We start from the raw sequence: 17,273 nt of genomic DNA, 5'->3' as shown, positions 1-17,273 counted from the left end.
AACCATATACATATCAGTAGTGTAATATTCCTGGTTTAAGACCATGTGTTATTTTATTAATAAGTTATACTGTTAGATAATTTATTTTTTGCAGATTTTCTTGAAATGCAGTAAGTGTTCCTTTAATTACATTATACAATTGAGTAATTCAGTTGATTGTTAAGTTAGGCTTGTTTTAAGACAATAGGATTTGTCTTGTTAACATTTTGGCCAATTAGATGCCCTGGAACATTCTAAAGGGGTTGGGAGGGGGGGCGGGGTAGCTATTCTCTGGAGAGAGTGCAGGAGTTTTGGAGGAGGAAGGAGAAAGAAGGAAAATGGAAAAAGACAACAAACATAGCAGAGGAACATGAACTCATTTGGAAAGACAGATTCTATTGCTGAAAAATCCTCATGCAGACAATGGTCTCACAGAGAATGTACGGATAAGTTTTAATCAGCCAGTTATCACACTACCTTGGAGAAAGTTCCAGACGACTTGTACTTGGACATTTGTTGTTTATATTTATGTTTTGCTTATTATGTGCACACTTTAGGCTAATTAATATATGTGTAATTGTCCAGACCTCTGTTTTGTGCTCGAAGAACAGCAATGTGAATGTGAAGGTGAAGGAGATCCATGATTGTCAGGCTATCCCAAGTCAATGCGCGCATGTGCAAGCGGAGACACGACAGCCAGTCATTTGGTGCACTTGGAGTTTGAGACACAGGGCCCTGTGGTCGGCTAGCCTGGGTGTCAATAACTAAGATCAAAGCCTGAAAATCAATTAGAAGTTCAAAAGTCATAGCCCAATGGCTAAAACCCAGAGGCCTGTCCTGGAGTTGGAGGGCTGACTGTATGTGAGGGTGGGAAAGAGGCATATTTTGTTGTTGTTTTCTTGCTTGTTGCGTTCTGGTTTGTTGTGTTCTATGTTAATCTGCTGAACATTTTGGACACTGGAATGTGTGGGGACACTTACGGACAGCCAGCACAACTTTAGGTGTCTTGGTTGTAACACAAACAACACATCACACTGTGTTTTGATGTGCATATGATAAATAAATCTGAATCTGAACCTTACTGTTATCCTTGTGCTCCAATCTCTGTTTAGAATGCTGTAAAATTTTTAAAAGATAATCTGAAATTTGTGACTTTTATTTCTGGATGAGCATCTACGAAAATTTGTCAGTGTAATCTTACAATGTCACTGTTGTTGAACACCAGGAATCCAATTGCAAAGGGTGTCAGAAAGGCAGAACTGCAAGTTTGAAAGAGATCATGGATATTTGTGTGCAGTCTTTTTTCAGGCTTACTGGCATGTTCTGTCACTTTTGTTGCCACAGGAAAACTTTCATCAACAAAAGTGAAAATGCAGCAGGAAAACACAGCACCTGCAAGACTGAGATGTTGCAATAATTAGAGCCCAATTTAATTTAGGAAAAAAAGACAAAAGATTAAGGGAAAGAGAGGAATTAAAATTTAAACAATTGGGTAAGTCTTAGTTTTCACTTGTTGATGATTAAGTTTACATTTGTTTTTCGGATGTGTGAGATTAGCAACAAGTTGATGCTTATGAATATCCTGTTAAAAAGTCACAAATCAATGCTGCCAAACATTTTTCAATGTATTGCTTTCAGACCAATGTTCTCCTCATCTACTACTGTAAACAATAAAATTAATGAAAATTTAATCTTGTTGAAGAGAGCACAATAATTATTTAGCACCAGAAGTACTTCAGAGGAGGAATAGAGCATGAAATTACATATATTATTTAACATGGTAAAATATATAAATACTGTTAAGTATTATAAGTATAATTATATTCATTCTTCTGGCCCCACTCATAACAAGAGAGTAAAACACACAAATAGCTAGGGATATAAGAGAATGAAAGATCTGAACCAGAGATGTTCTATTTTGGGATAACTGCAAAATAATATGATGAATAAAAATAACAGGATTGCAAAATCAAAAGAATTTCTAAAAATTTTAAAAATATAGTGCCTAAGAAAATATTCACTCCCCTTGGAAGTTTTCATGCTTTATTGCTTTACATTGAATCAAATGGATTTAATTTTACTTTTTTTGATACCGATCAACAGAAAAAGACTCTTTCGTTTCAAAGTGAAAAATGATCTCTACAAAGTGATCTAAATTAATTACAAGTATAAAACACAAAATAATTGATTGCACAAGTATTCGCCCCCTTTAATATGACACACCAAATCATTACCGGCGCAGCCAAATGGTTTTAAAAGTCACATAACTAGTTAAATGGAGATCACCATGTGCAGTCAAAGTGCTTCAATTAATTGCAATAAAAGTACACCTGTATCTAGATTCTAGAAGGTCCAACTGCTGGGGAGTCAGTATCCAGCCAAAAACTACACCAAGACGACAGAATACTCTAAACCACTCTGTGAAAAGGTTATTCAAAAGCACAAGTCGGGAGATGGATACAAGAAAATCTCCAAGTCACTGGATGTCCCTTGGAGTACAGTTAAATCAATCATCAAAAAATGGAAAGAATATGGCACAGCTGTAAATCTGCCTAGAGCAGGCTGTCCTCAAAAACTGAATGAGTGCGCAAGAAGGGGATTAGTGAGGGAAGCCACCAAAAGACCTAGAACAACTTTGGAGGAGTTACAAGCTTCAGTGGCTGAGATGGGAGAAACTGCGCATACAACAGTTGCCCTGGTGCTTCACCAGTCGCAGCTTTGTGGGAGAGTGGCAAAGAGAAAGACATTGTTGAAAGAAAACTCACATGAAATCTGTGCGAGATTTTGCCGGAAGGCACGTGGGAGTCTCTGAAGTCAGCTGAAGAAGATTCAGTGATTTAGTGAAACAAAAATAAGCTCTTTGGCCATCAGACTAAAGGCTAAGTTTGGAGTAAGCCAAACAATGCACATCTTCAAAAACACGATTCCTACGATGAAGTATGGTGCCAGCTGCATCGTGCTGTGGGGATGCTTCACTGCAGCAGGCCCTGGAAAGCTTGTGAAGGTACATGTAAAATGAATGCAGTGAAATACAGGGAAACCCTGGAGAAAAACCTGATACAATCTGCAAGAGAACTGCTACTTGGGAGAAAATTTGCTTTCCAGCAAGGAAATGACCCCAAGCATAAAGCCAAGGCTACACAGGCATGGCTTAAAAACAACAAAGTTAATGACTCGGAGTGGCCAAGTCAGAGTCCAGACCTCAATCCAATTGAGAATTTGTGGCTGGACTTAAAGGGTGTTCACTCATGATCCCAATGCAATCTGACAGAGCTTGAGCAGTTTTGTCAAGAATGTGGAAAAATTGCAGTATCCGGATGTGCAAAGCTAATAGAGACCTATCCATATAGACTCAAGGCTGTAATTGCTGCCAAAGGTGGCTCTACTAAATACTGACTTGGAGGTGATTAATTATGCAATCAATTATTTTGTGTTTAATAATTGTAATAAATTATGTCTAATTGTTAGTGAAATTTGCTTACTTTGACACAGAAGAGTCTTTTCTGTTGTTTAGTGTCAAAAAAGCCAAATGAAATCCACCTTGAATCAATGTTGTAAAACAATAAAACATGAAAAGTTCCGAGGAGGGAATACAGCTCAAACTAAATTGGTTGCTGAAGTCCAGAATGGATACACTTAGATGATGCAAGCCAGAGTGTTTTCTTTCTCGTGACAGCTGGATTACCTTTTATGCCTGGGTCTCTTTTACTCCTACATTGGGACTTACTTTAAACTGAAGATATTATAGCAATGATAGGCACATGAATAAAGTTTACCCCACTAGAACAGATTAATACGGTAGGACTAAGAAGGAAAGGCACAAAAATCAGAGAGAAAAGGTGAGGAAAGAAAAGAATAAAAAGGAATCCTTTATTTTAATGAAATTGCAAAATTTTGGTACATCTTCAACAGGCAACCCAAACTTTGATTGTCTGTAAAATCACCACTCTTGAAACTGCATGGTCTAAAGTACTCTTACCAGCATTGCTCCCTACACCAACACAAATGTTAGTAAATAAAATATATAGCCATCGGTCCCTTTGTATGATTTTGTGCAGAAGCAGCCCCTATAGTTGCTTAAATTAATATTAAATGCACTTAAATTTGTCTGATGGAGTAAAATAATAATGAAATTTAGAGCAACACACACAAAATGCTGGAGGAACCTAGCAGGTTGGGCAGCATCTATGGAAATGAATGAACAGTGGCAGTTTGGCCAGAGACCCTTCATCAGGACTTGCTACAACAGATTTATAGTCAGTCCTATGATAAAAATTAATAATTAGATGCAATGAAATTTATTTTGCTGTGTGAAACAAGTCACATAAACACAAGGAACAGGGATGGCCATTTTATTGTAGTAGTCACAAAATATCCAACTACAAGTTACCTATTATACTGCATGAAGATAATTTCACAAGTCAATAAACTGATGTTATCCTAATGATTTGCACCAGAAGTTAGAAGCTGTGGTCTATTTTCTAATTGTGAGCACAATAAAGAACAGAATTTTAACTCTCAATAAATATTACTTCAAATTAACATAAAATTGAAATGCATTATTCTATAAGCAATATATTTTTAAAAACTCCTTGTAATTATAAAACAGAACTATACAGTTTGGGAGCATGCCTTTTGGCCCACAATATACATGTCGACCACGATGCCACTCCAAATGAATCCAAATCAGCTTGCACGTGATCCATATCCCACCGTTCCCTCCTTGTTCATATATCTGTCTAAATCCCTCTCAAATGTTACTATTGTATCTGCTTCCACCATTTTACCCAGCATGATGTTTCAGGTTCCTTCTCAAAACGTAAGAACATAAGAAATAGGAGCAAGAGTAGGCCATCTGGCCCTTCGAGCTTGCCCTGCCATTCAATAAGATCATGGCTGATCTGTCCATAAACTCAGCTCCATCTACCCGCCTTTTCCCCCATAACCCTTAATTCCCTTACTTTGTAAAAATCTATCTAACTGTATCTTAAATATATCTAGTGAAGAAGCCTGAACTGCTTCCCTGGGCAAAGAATTCCACAGATTCACCACTTCCTGGGAAAAATAGTTTCTCCTTATCTCCGTCCTAAATCTTCTCCCCTGAACCTTGAGGCAATGTCCCCTAGTTCTAGTCTCACTCACCAATGGAAACAACTTTCCTACCTCTATCTTATCTATCCCTTTCAAAATTTTGTATGTTTCTATAAGATCCCCTCTCATTTTTCTGAATTCCAGAGAGTATAGTCCCAGGCGACTCAATCTCTCCTCACAGGTTAACCCTTTCATCTCTGGAATCAACCTGGTGAACCTCCTCTGCACTGCCCCCAAAGCCAGTATATCTTTACTCAAGTATAAACCTCCATATCCTTTCTGTAATGTGGTGACTGAGTGTCACAGAATATTCTAAAAGTGGCCTAATTAAGGTTTTATACAACTGTAACATGACCTCTTGACTTTTATAATCAATGACGCAAACATTGAAGACAAGCATGCATTAGGACGATTTTTAACCACCCTATCTACAGCTGCAGATACTGGAATGTATAACAAAAAGAAAATGCTGGAAATACCAAACAGATCAGGGTTAATGTTTCACATTAATAACCTTTTATTAAAAATCAGAAAAATTAGAAATCAAACACATCTTCAGTGGCAGTAAAGAGAGGGGTAGGCAGGGGGTGAAAGAGACGAGGGGAATATCTGTAACTAAATGGAGACTAATAGATATGGAATGAAGTGAGTACTGGTGGAAGTCCTCTCCATAAATGGAGCCTGAATGGTGGTATTCCCCTTCATAGATGCTGACTGATTTGCTAAGTTCCTCTAGCATTTGAGAGGTTGGTGAAGACTTGTTAATTGCAGATAACAATCTGGAGAAGATGAACTCGTTTATACATAATGCTTTCATTATAGTAAAGTATCCCAAAGCTTTAAACAATTTTGGCAAGTACAACCTTCATATTTTAATAGTAATCAAATATGTAGTCCCCAACTAAAATGCAAAATGATGCATGCAAGTCCATTGAAAGCAAATTTACAGTAAAAATTGATAAAAACACTGACCATCTCCTAAGATCCAAAACTTTGCGCTGTTTCATTTCTTCCAGAACCGTATACGGAGAAGAATCATTTTTTTTGTTGTGTTTCTCAAGTGGTTTAATCTTTTTTGTACTTTGCTTCTTCAGGCTACCTGTAAATAAATAAATATAAAAAAACAAACATTATTGTGTATGTCATAAAACCATTGGAATGCAATTCTACATGGCTTTAGCAGATCCAGGTTCTCAAAGCCACCACTTTATGCACATTCAAGAGCAGACTGCGCATGTGTCATGCATAGGATAAGAGTGAAGCGCATACAAACTAGATGCCAATTTTTACCCCAATTGATGTAAATGTATTGTCTCTTCACAAATTAACATTTTCAAGCCATTACATTATAGAAATGCTCAGCTGATGTCATTTAATATTGCTGAAAATATTGTCAGAACTTGACTTGAAAATTATTGAATGAGAGAAATGCAAGCAGGTGAGGGTTATAAAAATCTATTGTACTGAATAGCAAACCAAGGACATTTAAAAAAAATGAGCTTAAGTTGGTCTTACTTAACTAATTATAAAACACAAAATTGCTGGAAATTTTTGTTCTGTAATTGTGATAGAATTGGTAACAGGGAGATGTGTGGGAATAAGATTGATGGAAATATTCCATGAGGCAGCATTAACTAGTTAAGTCCGTAAGAATAGGAGCAAAATTAGGCCATTGGGCTCACTGAGTCAGCTCCACCATTCTGTTTCATCATGGCTGATTTATTATCGGCCTCAATCCCATTCTTTTGCCTTCAGCCTGTAATCAAGGGCACCCTTACTAATAAAAAACCTATAAACATCTGCTTTAAGTATACCCAATGATTTGGCCTCCATAGCTGTTTGCAGCAATGAATTCCACAGATTCACCACCCACTAAAGAAATTACAACTCTTCTCCATTCTTACAGGAAGTCCTTCTATTCTGAGGCTCTGGTCCTAAACCTTCCACTATAGGAAATGATCACTTTCACATACACTATTCAGTATTCGATAGATGTCAGTGAGATTGTCTCTCATTTTCTAAACTCCAGCAGGCATAGGCCTAGAGCCATCAAACACTCCTCATACGTTAAGCCTTTCTTCCCTGGAATCATTCATGTGAACCTCCTCTAAACTCTCTCCAATGCCAACACATCTTTTGTTAGAGGAGGAGCCCAAAATTGCACATAATACTCCAAGTATGGTCTGACTAATGTCTTATAAAGCCTCAGCATTACATCCTTGCTTTTATATTCTAGCCCTCTTAAAATGAATACAGTACTATCATTGCATTTGCTTTCCTTACCACTGACTCAACCTACAAGTTAACCATTTGGGAATTCTGCACAAGGATTTCCAAGTCCCTTTTCACCTTTGATTTCTGAATTTTCTCCCTGTTTAGTAAGTAATCTATGCCTTTATTCCTTCTACCAAAGTGCATGACTATACACTTCCCTACATTATATTCCACCTGTCAGTTCTTTTCCTATTCTCCTAAATTGTCTAAGCTCCTCTGCAGATTCCCTGCTTCCTCAACACCACCTGCCCCTCCACCTATCTTTGTATCGTCTGCAAACTTGGCCACAAAACCATCAATTCCTTCATCCAAGACGCTGACATATAACATGAAAAGAAGCAGTCCGTCTGCAGAACACTACTTATCGCAAACCAGAAAAGGCCCCCTTTCTTCCCACTCTTTGCCTCCTGCCATTGCCTCGACCGATCTTCTATCCATGCTAGTGTTTTTCCTGTAATATCCATGAGCTCATCTTGTTTAGCAGTCTCATGTGCAGCATCTTGTCAAAAGTCTTCTGAAAACCCAAATAAACATCCACTGACTCTCCTGCCTGTTATTTCCTCAAAGAATTCCAACACATTTATAGTCAAGATTCCTCTTAAGGAAACTATGCTGACTTTAGCCAATTTTATCATCTGCCTCCAAGTACCCTGAAACCTCTTCCTTAATAGACTCCAACATCTTCTCAGCTACTGAAGTCAGACTAACTAGCTTAAAATAACACACACAAAAAATGCTGGTGGAACACAGCAGGCCAGGCAGCATCTATAAGGAGAAGCACTGTCGACATTTTGGGCCCAGACCCTTCTCAGCCTGAAACGTCGAAAGTGCTTCTCCTTATAGATGCTGCGTGGCCTGCTGTGTTCCACCAGCATTTTGTGTGTATTGTTTGAATTTCCAGCATCTGCAGATCTCCTCGTGTTAACTGGCTTAAAATTTCATTTTTTTTGCCTCCTTCCTTTCTTAAAGAATGGAGTGACATTTTTAATGTTTCAGTCCTCTAGAACCATTCCAGAATATAGTGGTACTTAAAATATTATTACTAATGCCTTCAGAATCTCTTCAGCTACCTCCTTTAGAACAAAGGGGTATAGTCCATCTCGTCCAGTTAACTTATCTATCTTTAGACCTTTCAGATTCCCAAATACCTCCTCCTTATTAATAGCAATTACTCCCACTTCTGACTCCTGACACTCTTGAATTGCTGGCATACAGCTGGTGTCTTTCACAGTGAAGACTGACACAAAATACTTATTCAGTTTGTATGCCATTTCCTTATCCCTCCATTACTACCTCTCCAGTGACATCTTCCAGTGGTCTGATATCCACTCTCACCTCTCTTACTCTTTATATCTGAAAAAACTTCTGGTTTCCTCTTTTGTACTATTGACTAGCTTACCTTTATAATACATCTGTTCTCTCCTTACTGCTTATTTTAGTTGCTTTCTGTTTTTTTAAATCTTCTCAATCTCCTAGCTTCCCACTAATTTTTGCTACATTCTACACCTTCTCGTTTGCATTTATGCTATCTTTAACTTCCCTTGTCAGCCGTGGTCACTTCATCCTCATGCTAAAATACTTTTTTTTTGGGATGCATCTATACTGCACCTTCCAAATTGCTTCCAGAAACTCCAGCCATTGTTACTCTGCTGTCTTTTCTAATCAATTTTGGCCAGCTCTTTTCTCCTGCCTCTAATTCCTTTTGCTCCACTATAATATTTGGGCTGATTATCATGAGAAGATACCAAATATCATATCAAATGGGCCAACATTAAAAACAATGCTTTTTGAATTTAAAACAATTATTTTATTTTATAGCCCTTTACTCTTGGTGGTATGCAGCAAGACAAATTTCAAGCAAATTCAAGCTCAGCAGGTAGACAAGATGGGCCTACATCATGCAGCATTTTCCTGTGGTGCCATGCTCTAGACTGGGAATTCACCAATGTAAATTAAAAATGTACTTAATATTTCAAAAAAAGTAAACCATCACACCTACACCCACTCCACCCATGTCAGATTGTTTCTTTCTCGTCCTCCATGCTCTCCATTTGTATATCCTCGCAATGGTTTCCCTCTTCCACTATTCCCATCTGCTCTCCCCACCTCCACCCTTTAATTCCATGCTCCACATTCCTCTCCTACCAGATTTCACTATCTTTAGCCCTTAGTTCCCTCCAAACTTGGCACTACTGTATTTCCATCCTCCTCTCCTTAATCCACCTATCACCTGTTAGCTCTTGCTCCAGCCCTTCCCATCAAGTTTTTATACAAGTTTTCCCTGCTCTATGTTTCAGTCCAGACAAAGGGTTTTCACCCAGAATTTGACTGCGTATTTCCCTCCAAATTTGTTGCCTGATCCACTAAGTTCTTCCAGCTTTGTGTGCTTTGCTCTGATTTCCAAATACAGTTTTTGGAGCAGACACCCAGTACTTCCATACTTTTTTTTTACAACAGCAGTTGAGGTGATTCAGGCTCTCAGAATGTTCCCATCATTGATTTCTCTATAATACATTAATTGGAGCATGCACATCAAATCCCGCATATTCTCCTGCTAGTGATGCTCGGAGTAATTTATAGTAGCCAATGCCTGCTTTTTTAATAATCTACCAGCACATTTTTCATATAAGGGAAGAAACTATGACATGCAGGGGAGATATATGTATTGACAGGGAGAACATGCAAACTCCACTCAGGCAACACCCAAAATCAGCATCTAACTACTGTTCCATTGTATCCCCCCCCCCCAACCAAAAAAATAATATTATAAAAGCTGCATCCACAATTCACCAGTCCATCATTTAAGTTTAAAAGAAATTACTTTGAAACACCAGCAGTTTTACTGTGATGAGTCTAAAGCTGAAAAGTGTTTCTGGCTTGAGTGGAGAAAGAAAGGAACTCCAATTATTTGATATGTAACTAGTCATGAAGATATCTTTACCAGCTTTTAATAGTGGTCAACTTGGATTTTTGGCAAGGCTTGTGATAAAATCCTAGTTGTTAAGGTGGTCAATAAAGTTAAGGAAAATTAGAATTCCAGGGAAAGCATCGATCTGGATCCAAAATTAACTCAGTGACAAATATGTAGAACACTGGTACCAGGTCTAGTAATAGTAAAGTCTGTGGCATAGAGTAAAAATGTATATCCTATAGCTGTGACATTTTTGTATCAAGCAGCATTCCTTTAATCTTATTTCATGGGGTCATGTATTTAACAAAGTAGTGTTGATTCTGGAAGGTTTTATGAAGGTCCTAAAGCTGAGCTTGTTTTGATTAGAACAAATTTTGCTAGGTTGATCCACAATTCAATTCACTTGAACAATCCATCAACAATAGCACTATCATATGACACACCTAGACTTCCATAAACTTAAGGAAATCTACATTAAAAATCTACATTTATAAACTATGCATAAACAGGATCAGGGTAATTAATATTTAAATAATGCAAATAACAACTAAAAATTGTGAAGTTGAATAAAATCAAAATGAAATTAGCACTTCTAGAAAACTGTACTGCAAATACTGTTTTTTAAAAAATTTTTATGACACTATTTGTCCTAGCTGAATGTTACTAATCACTCATATAAACAGTATCACATTTCTTGCATACAAGAGGGTGCTTTTATTTGTCCAGCATCTCAGTAAACACAAGACCTGCTGAGCTGAAAAGGGCTCTTTAGTTTACTTTGCAACAATGCTCCACATGCACTATTTACGCAGCTCATGTAACAGTAAAACAAATGAAAGTTAATCAGCATCAATATATCTACACCAATTATAGCCAATATTAACATGGAAACTTTTGTTAAATACCATCAACAATCCAATCCTTGAAATTAATAAGCTTTTCTATGTAATTAAATAGAACTAGAGAAGTTTTGAATAACCTGTCACCTGGAAATCAACATACAATACAGTTCATTCAAAAGGGTTTTAAGCTGTATTGCAATGAAAGTACCCATCATTCATGCAGCTCTTTAATTATTTAAGACTATTTTTTATTCATCTAGCTTCAGTTAACAATATGTATCCAACATGGTGGTGGATGCGGTGCTAATAAAGTAAGATGTCATAGCCCGGATTGTGCCAAGCCTCCACCCACACTATGCTTAATCTCTTTGTCAGAATGTCTGATGGCCTTAAGCTGAATCTTTGTATAACGTGCTCAACATTTCTACCATTTAGTAAAATATCACCTGTGGATCCAGAGGCACAAAAAATAAATCATTGTAGAATGAGCAATCATCTCTTTTGATTATCTAGTACTCTGGCCAATGTTTAGGTTCAGAGAACTAAGTGTTCAACATGGGGAAAATATCTTGTAATAAACTGTAGTAAATGTTTGTAATGTTTTGTGTTGTGTCTCATGCCACTAATTCTCAATATTGAGCAAAGTATTTAATTTATCAATATTAATTAAGATGGAGCTTGCATTAATGTTTCAATTTAGCAGCTGTTGATATTTTCAGAGTACCTTTTATTTCAGTATAAAATATTCATAAATTTGCCTTATAGCTAGCTTGGTTATAGAAAGCGAGAGAGATCATAGCAGCGTGGTTTTACAAAGAAATAAGAACATTTTGTTGGCTCATAATTTATAATGTGAAAAAGATACTGAGACACTTAGCTAGCTTGAATAAATTAATAATAAATAGTTTGAGTAAGTGAGTAATAGCTGGAATACATCATGATTAAATGAAAATGATGAAAAGTAATCGTAATTGATGAATACTCATGCAAATTGAACGGTGAAACTGGTCAATATGTTAAAGGCAATGTATGATTCCGCCAACTTTTCCTTCTAAAACTAACATGACAAATTAGCAATAATGGTCAATTAGACAAAAACTAACATAAATCTCACACTCAAATGACATGAAACAAATACACAATGAAAAAATACCAAGAAGAGAAATTATTATGCAAAATGTAAAAGGAACATCATACTTTGAAAATAGTCTGATATCTTACAATTCATTACAAGGACTCTCAAAATTATTAGTTCCAGCTTTAAAATGGGTGCAACGATGTGTGCTTCCAATAGTTATAAATCCCTCTCGATACAGTATGTTAGTTAATTAATTAGTTATTAATTTGTGGCATTTTCTCACCTGTTCTACTTTTCAATTTAGATGTCACTATATTAAAATCTGATGTATCTATCTCCCAGGCAAGCAGCTGTTTCCCTTGGCTGACAGGCATAGCAACCACTTCTGCATTACCTCTGTGGGTTACATCTGGACAATCAACTTGAAGTTGCACATAATTAGAATTGCGTCCCACAGCACCAACTGAAGAAGGTCCATCCTGGACAGGAGTAGATTCACTGGAGCCGCAAGGTGTATTGGCAATAATGGAAGCTTTGTTTAGCAATCCATAATCTGAACAGACATTGTAAAACACTTCTCGTGCCTGGACAACAGGAAATATCCATGGCCCATGTCCTTTTGCACTGGAACTTAGATTGAATGATGGAGCACCATAACAGGAAAACAGACTGGAATTAGAAGGTCCTGGTGGATCGCCAGCAGCAATCTCCTCAAGAACATCAATATTCTTTAAGTTTCCAGTTGGCTTTGGTGGTCGATATTCACTAGAGTTGGGCATTGAATGATGCCAACAGGAGTTAGGTCTTTGGTAAACTGTAGCCTTCCTTCAAGAATAGTAATCAACTAGATGATTGTTTCTATAATTCATGCATTTCATCTCAATGTAAACATCCTTCAAAGGAGATGGAACCTAAAGCATATAACAAATAATAATTTTAAAATGAAGACAACAAACTATCTTAAGCACATGCTGTATCTATAGGATATCTATGACAGAAGCAATTTTAACATAGATATACAAAGTTTTGCTATTTAATCACTTTAAGTTTCCACATAGCACTGGATTTTGTGATTCTGTGCAGCAAAATTATCAGCCTTCGCCATCATGACATTGTGAAGATGGCAGCAACTTTAGGACTTCACGTGTATATTGCTTGGTGTAGAATCCAAAAACTGCTTTTCAAGATTCAATACTGTAATTCCCCAGGATAATTATTTAAAAGCGCTACAGTTATTAAAATTGTTAAATGTGTTTAAATTCTATGATCCTTCATTATGTACCCTAACATTCTAATTTTTATTTTCCAATTGGAACTGCCGTTTGATGACTTTTGACTCGCATGGGAGAATGAGGTAATAGATAGGAGCTACAGGGATATATTCATCCCTAAGTTGCAGGAGGCAGGTACCTGGGTGACACAGGAGAGAGAAAAGGAATAGGCAGCCACTACAGTGTACCCCTGTGGCCATTCCCCTTAATAACACATATACTGCTTTGGATACTGCTGGGGGGGGGGGGGCAACCTATCGGGGGAAAGCCACAGCGAATGGCTCTCTGTGGTCCAGAAGGCAGGGGGTGGGAAGAGAAGTGAGAAGTGCAGTAGAGATAGGTGATTCCATAATTAGAGAAGTAGAAAGCAGATTCAATGGATGTGAAAGAGACTCCTGGATGGTGTGTTACCTCCCAGGTGCCAGGGATGTCTTGGAACAAATCAACAGCATTCTAAAGTGGGAAGGTGAGCAGACAGATGTCATGATACATATCAGTACCTACGATAAAAGTATGAGAAGGGAGGAGGTACCGAAGAGAGAATATAGGAAGCTAGGCAGAAAGCTGAAAAGCAGCACCTCAAAATTGCTGCCTGTGCCATGCGCCAGTGACAGTAAGAATAGGATGTTCAGGCAGATGAATGCAAGGTTGAAGAATTAGTACAGGGTCCTGGTTTCAGATTTCTACACCACTGGAATCTCTTCCGGTGAAGGATATGACATGTACAAAAATAACGGTTACACCTGAACCCAAGGGGGACCAATGTCCTTACAGGCATTTGGCTAGAGTTGTTCGGAAAGGTTTAAACTAATTTGGCTGAGGAAGGGGCAGTTGGTATACAACTAGATGCAGTGTGTAATGAGACTAAGAGGAAGGACAGGCACATGAAAGGCCAATCAGTGGAATGAGTTAAAGTGTAACAAGGGGGCAAAAATCACAAAAGGATGATAAATACAACACTGAAGGTGTTATATTTGAATGCACACAGTTTAGTCAGCTCCATCTTAGGTACCAGCCTACAAGGTACCCAGGATATATTCAAGGAGTGGTGTCTCAGAAAGGCAGTGTCCATTATTGAGGACCCCCATCACCTAGGCATGCCCTTTTCTCATTATTACCACCAGGTAGGAGGTACAGAAGCCTGCAAGCATACTCTCAGCGATTCAGCAACAGTTTCTTCCCCTCTGCCATCAGATTCCTAAATGAACATTGAACCCATGAACACTATCTTTAAACATATATTATTTGTTTATGCACAATTTTAGATCTAGTCAATATACATATTCTATAATTTACTTATTTTTCTTCTATATGATGTATTGCATTGAACTACTGCTGCTAAATTAACAAATTTCATGACACATGCCAGTGATAATAAACCTGATTCTGATTCTCAATAAGGCAGTTAGAGATTGGCAGGTATGACATTGTGGGTATCTGTGAGTCATGGCTGAAAGATCATAGTTGGGAGCTTAACATCCAAGTATCAAAAGGACAGGCAGGTAAGCAAAGGGGATTGGGTGACTGTGGTTAAAAATTAGATCAAATCCTTAGAAGGAAGTGACAGAGATCAGAAGATGTAGAATCCTTTTGAGTAGAGTCAAGAAACTCCAAGGGTGAAAAGACCCTGATGGAAGCTATATACAAACCTAGTACATGCCTCTGAACGGTAGCCAGGATGTGGGAACAAATTACAACGGGGGATAGAAAAGGTATGTAAAGAGGGCAACGCTATGATAATCATGGGAGATGTCAATATGCAGGTAGATTTGGAAAATCAGGTTGGTGGCAGATCCCAAGACAGAATTTGTAGAAGACCTACAAGATGGTTTTTTAGAGCTTCTTGTGGTCGAACACACTAGGGGAATTGCAATTCTGAATTGGGTATTACATATGCAGATGTGATTAAAGAGCTTAAGATAAAAGAACTTTAAGGGGACAGCGATCAAAATATGATAGCATTCACTCTGCAGTTTGAAAAGTTAAAATTGGATGTATCAGAATTACAGAAGCCTGAGAGAAGTAGACACTACCAGAGATGACAAAAAAACAGCAATTGCTGCTGTTTCTGTGGTGAAATTTGGAAGGAGCAGAAAGATATATACCAAAGCTGAAGATGTATTCTAGAGGGAGGATGCTGCAACCATGGCTAACACAGAGGGAAGTCAAAGGCAGCATAAAAGCTAAAGAGAGGGCATATAATACAGCAAGAATTAGTGGGAAGGTAGAGGATTGGGAAGCTTTTAAATAACAACAGGAGCAACTAAAAAAGTTAGAGAGAAAAAAGGAAATATGAAAGCAAGCTAGCTAATAATATCAGACAGTACAAGAAGTTTTTACAGATATATAATTGTAAATGAGAGATGAGAGTGGATATCGAACCATTAGAAAATGACACTGGAGAGATAGTAATGGGGGACAAACAAATGGCAGATTAACTGCACAGGTATTTTCTGTCAGTCTTCACTGTGGAAGATATTAGCAGAATAACAAAAATGTGCATCATTATTATTACCAAGAAGAAGGTGCATGGGAAGCTGAAAAGTCTGAAGCTAAGTCACCTGGACCAGTTGGACTACATTCCAGGGTTCTGAAAGACGTAGCTGAAGGCATTGTGGAAGCATTAGCAATGATCTTTCTAAAATTACTTAAGTCAGGAATGATTCCTGATGACTGAAAATTTGCAAAAGTCACTCCATTCTTTAAGAAGGGAGAGAGGCCAGTGATGTCAGTGATTTGAAAGATATTAAAGTCTATTATTAAGGATGAGGTTTGAGTACTTAGAGGCACATGATAAAATAAGTCAAAGTCAGCTTAGTTTCCTTAAGGGAAACCTTGCCTGATAAATCTGTTGGAATTCTTTGAGGAAAAACAGGTAAGATAGACAAAGGAGAGTCAGTGTATGTTGCTTATTTGGATTTTCAGAATCCCTTTGACAAGGGGTTGCACATGAAGCTGCTTAACAAGAGCCCATGTTATTACAGAAAAAGTACTAGCATGGATAGACCATTGACTTGTCAGGAGACAGGGAGTAGGAATAAAAGGGACCTTTTCTGGTTGGCTATCAGTGACTAATGGTATGCCACAGAGGTTGGTATTGGGACCACTTCTTTTCATACTATAAATTATTTGAATGAAGGTATCGGTGGTTTTGTGGCCAGGTTTGCAGGTGATATGAAAATAGGTGGAGCAGCAGGTAATGTTGAGGAAACAGGGTATCTGCAGAAGGACTTAGACAGACTAGGGGAATAGGCCCTGGGCCTGTACTCACTGGAATTTAGAAGAATAAGGGGTGGCCTCATTGAAACCATATCAAATGTTGCAAGGCCTAAATAGAGTGGATGTGGAGAGGATGTTTCCTATAATGGAATGGCAGAGCAGACAAGGTGGGCTGAATGGTCTAATTTCACTATTCCTCATGGAAATTAGTATTTTATTTATTTAGAGATACAGTGCGGTACAGGCCCTGCCAGCCCAATGAGCCACACTGCCCAACAACCTATTTAACACTAGCCTAATCACACAATAATTTACAACGAGACAGCACCAGGATTGAACTCCAAACTCTGGTATGCCCCAAGGCGTAATAGCGTGGAGCCCAGTTAAAATATTAAGATTCATTAATATATTATTTTTCTTTTATGGTTTGAATACAAATTTGTTCGATTTTGACTATGTGATTATACCTATACTGTAAAGTGTTGCCCGTGAAGGGATACAAATACAAGAGGGGAGAGATTTAAAAGAGCTGAAAGGTACCTTCTTTACACAGACTGAATACTTGGAACGAGCTGCCCAGAGGAAGAAGTGAGGTGGGTACAACTACA

The 17,273-nt window shown here is 37.8% G+C and overlaps 1 protein-coding gene across 1 annotated transcript in view; it reads right to left on the bottom strand.

Moving 5' to 3' along the window:
• ercc5 (excision repair cross-complementation group 5) overlaps positions 1 to 17,273 on the bottom strand; it is a 142,818-nt gene that overhangs the window by 124,371 nt on the left and 1,174 nt on the right. Inside the window, exons 2-3 of the mRNA XM_059963446.1 lie at positions 12,459 to 13,086; positions 6,043 to 6,169 (exon numbers count right to left, since the gene is read on the bottom strand). Coding sequence (XP_059819429.1) covers positions 6,043 to 6,169; positions 12,459 to 12,954 — 623 coding nt within the window. The 5' untranslated portion in view covers positions 12,955 to 13,086. The remainder of the gene's footprint in view (positions 1 to 6,042; positions 6,170 to 12,458; positions 13,087 to 17,273) is intronic.

This window comes from Hypanus sabinus, chromosome 3 (assembly GCF_030144855.1).
Source record: "Hypanus sabinus isolate sHypSab1 chromosome 3, sHypSab1.hap1, whole genome shotgun sequence".
NCBI lineage: Eukaryota > Metazoa > Chordata > Chondrichthyes > Myliobatiformes > Dasyatidae > Hypanus > Hypanus sabinus.
Note: the sequence above shows the minus strand (reverse complement) of the source record. Positions and strands in the feature narration are given on the sequence as shown.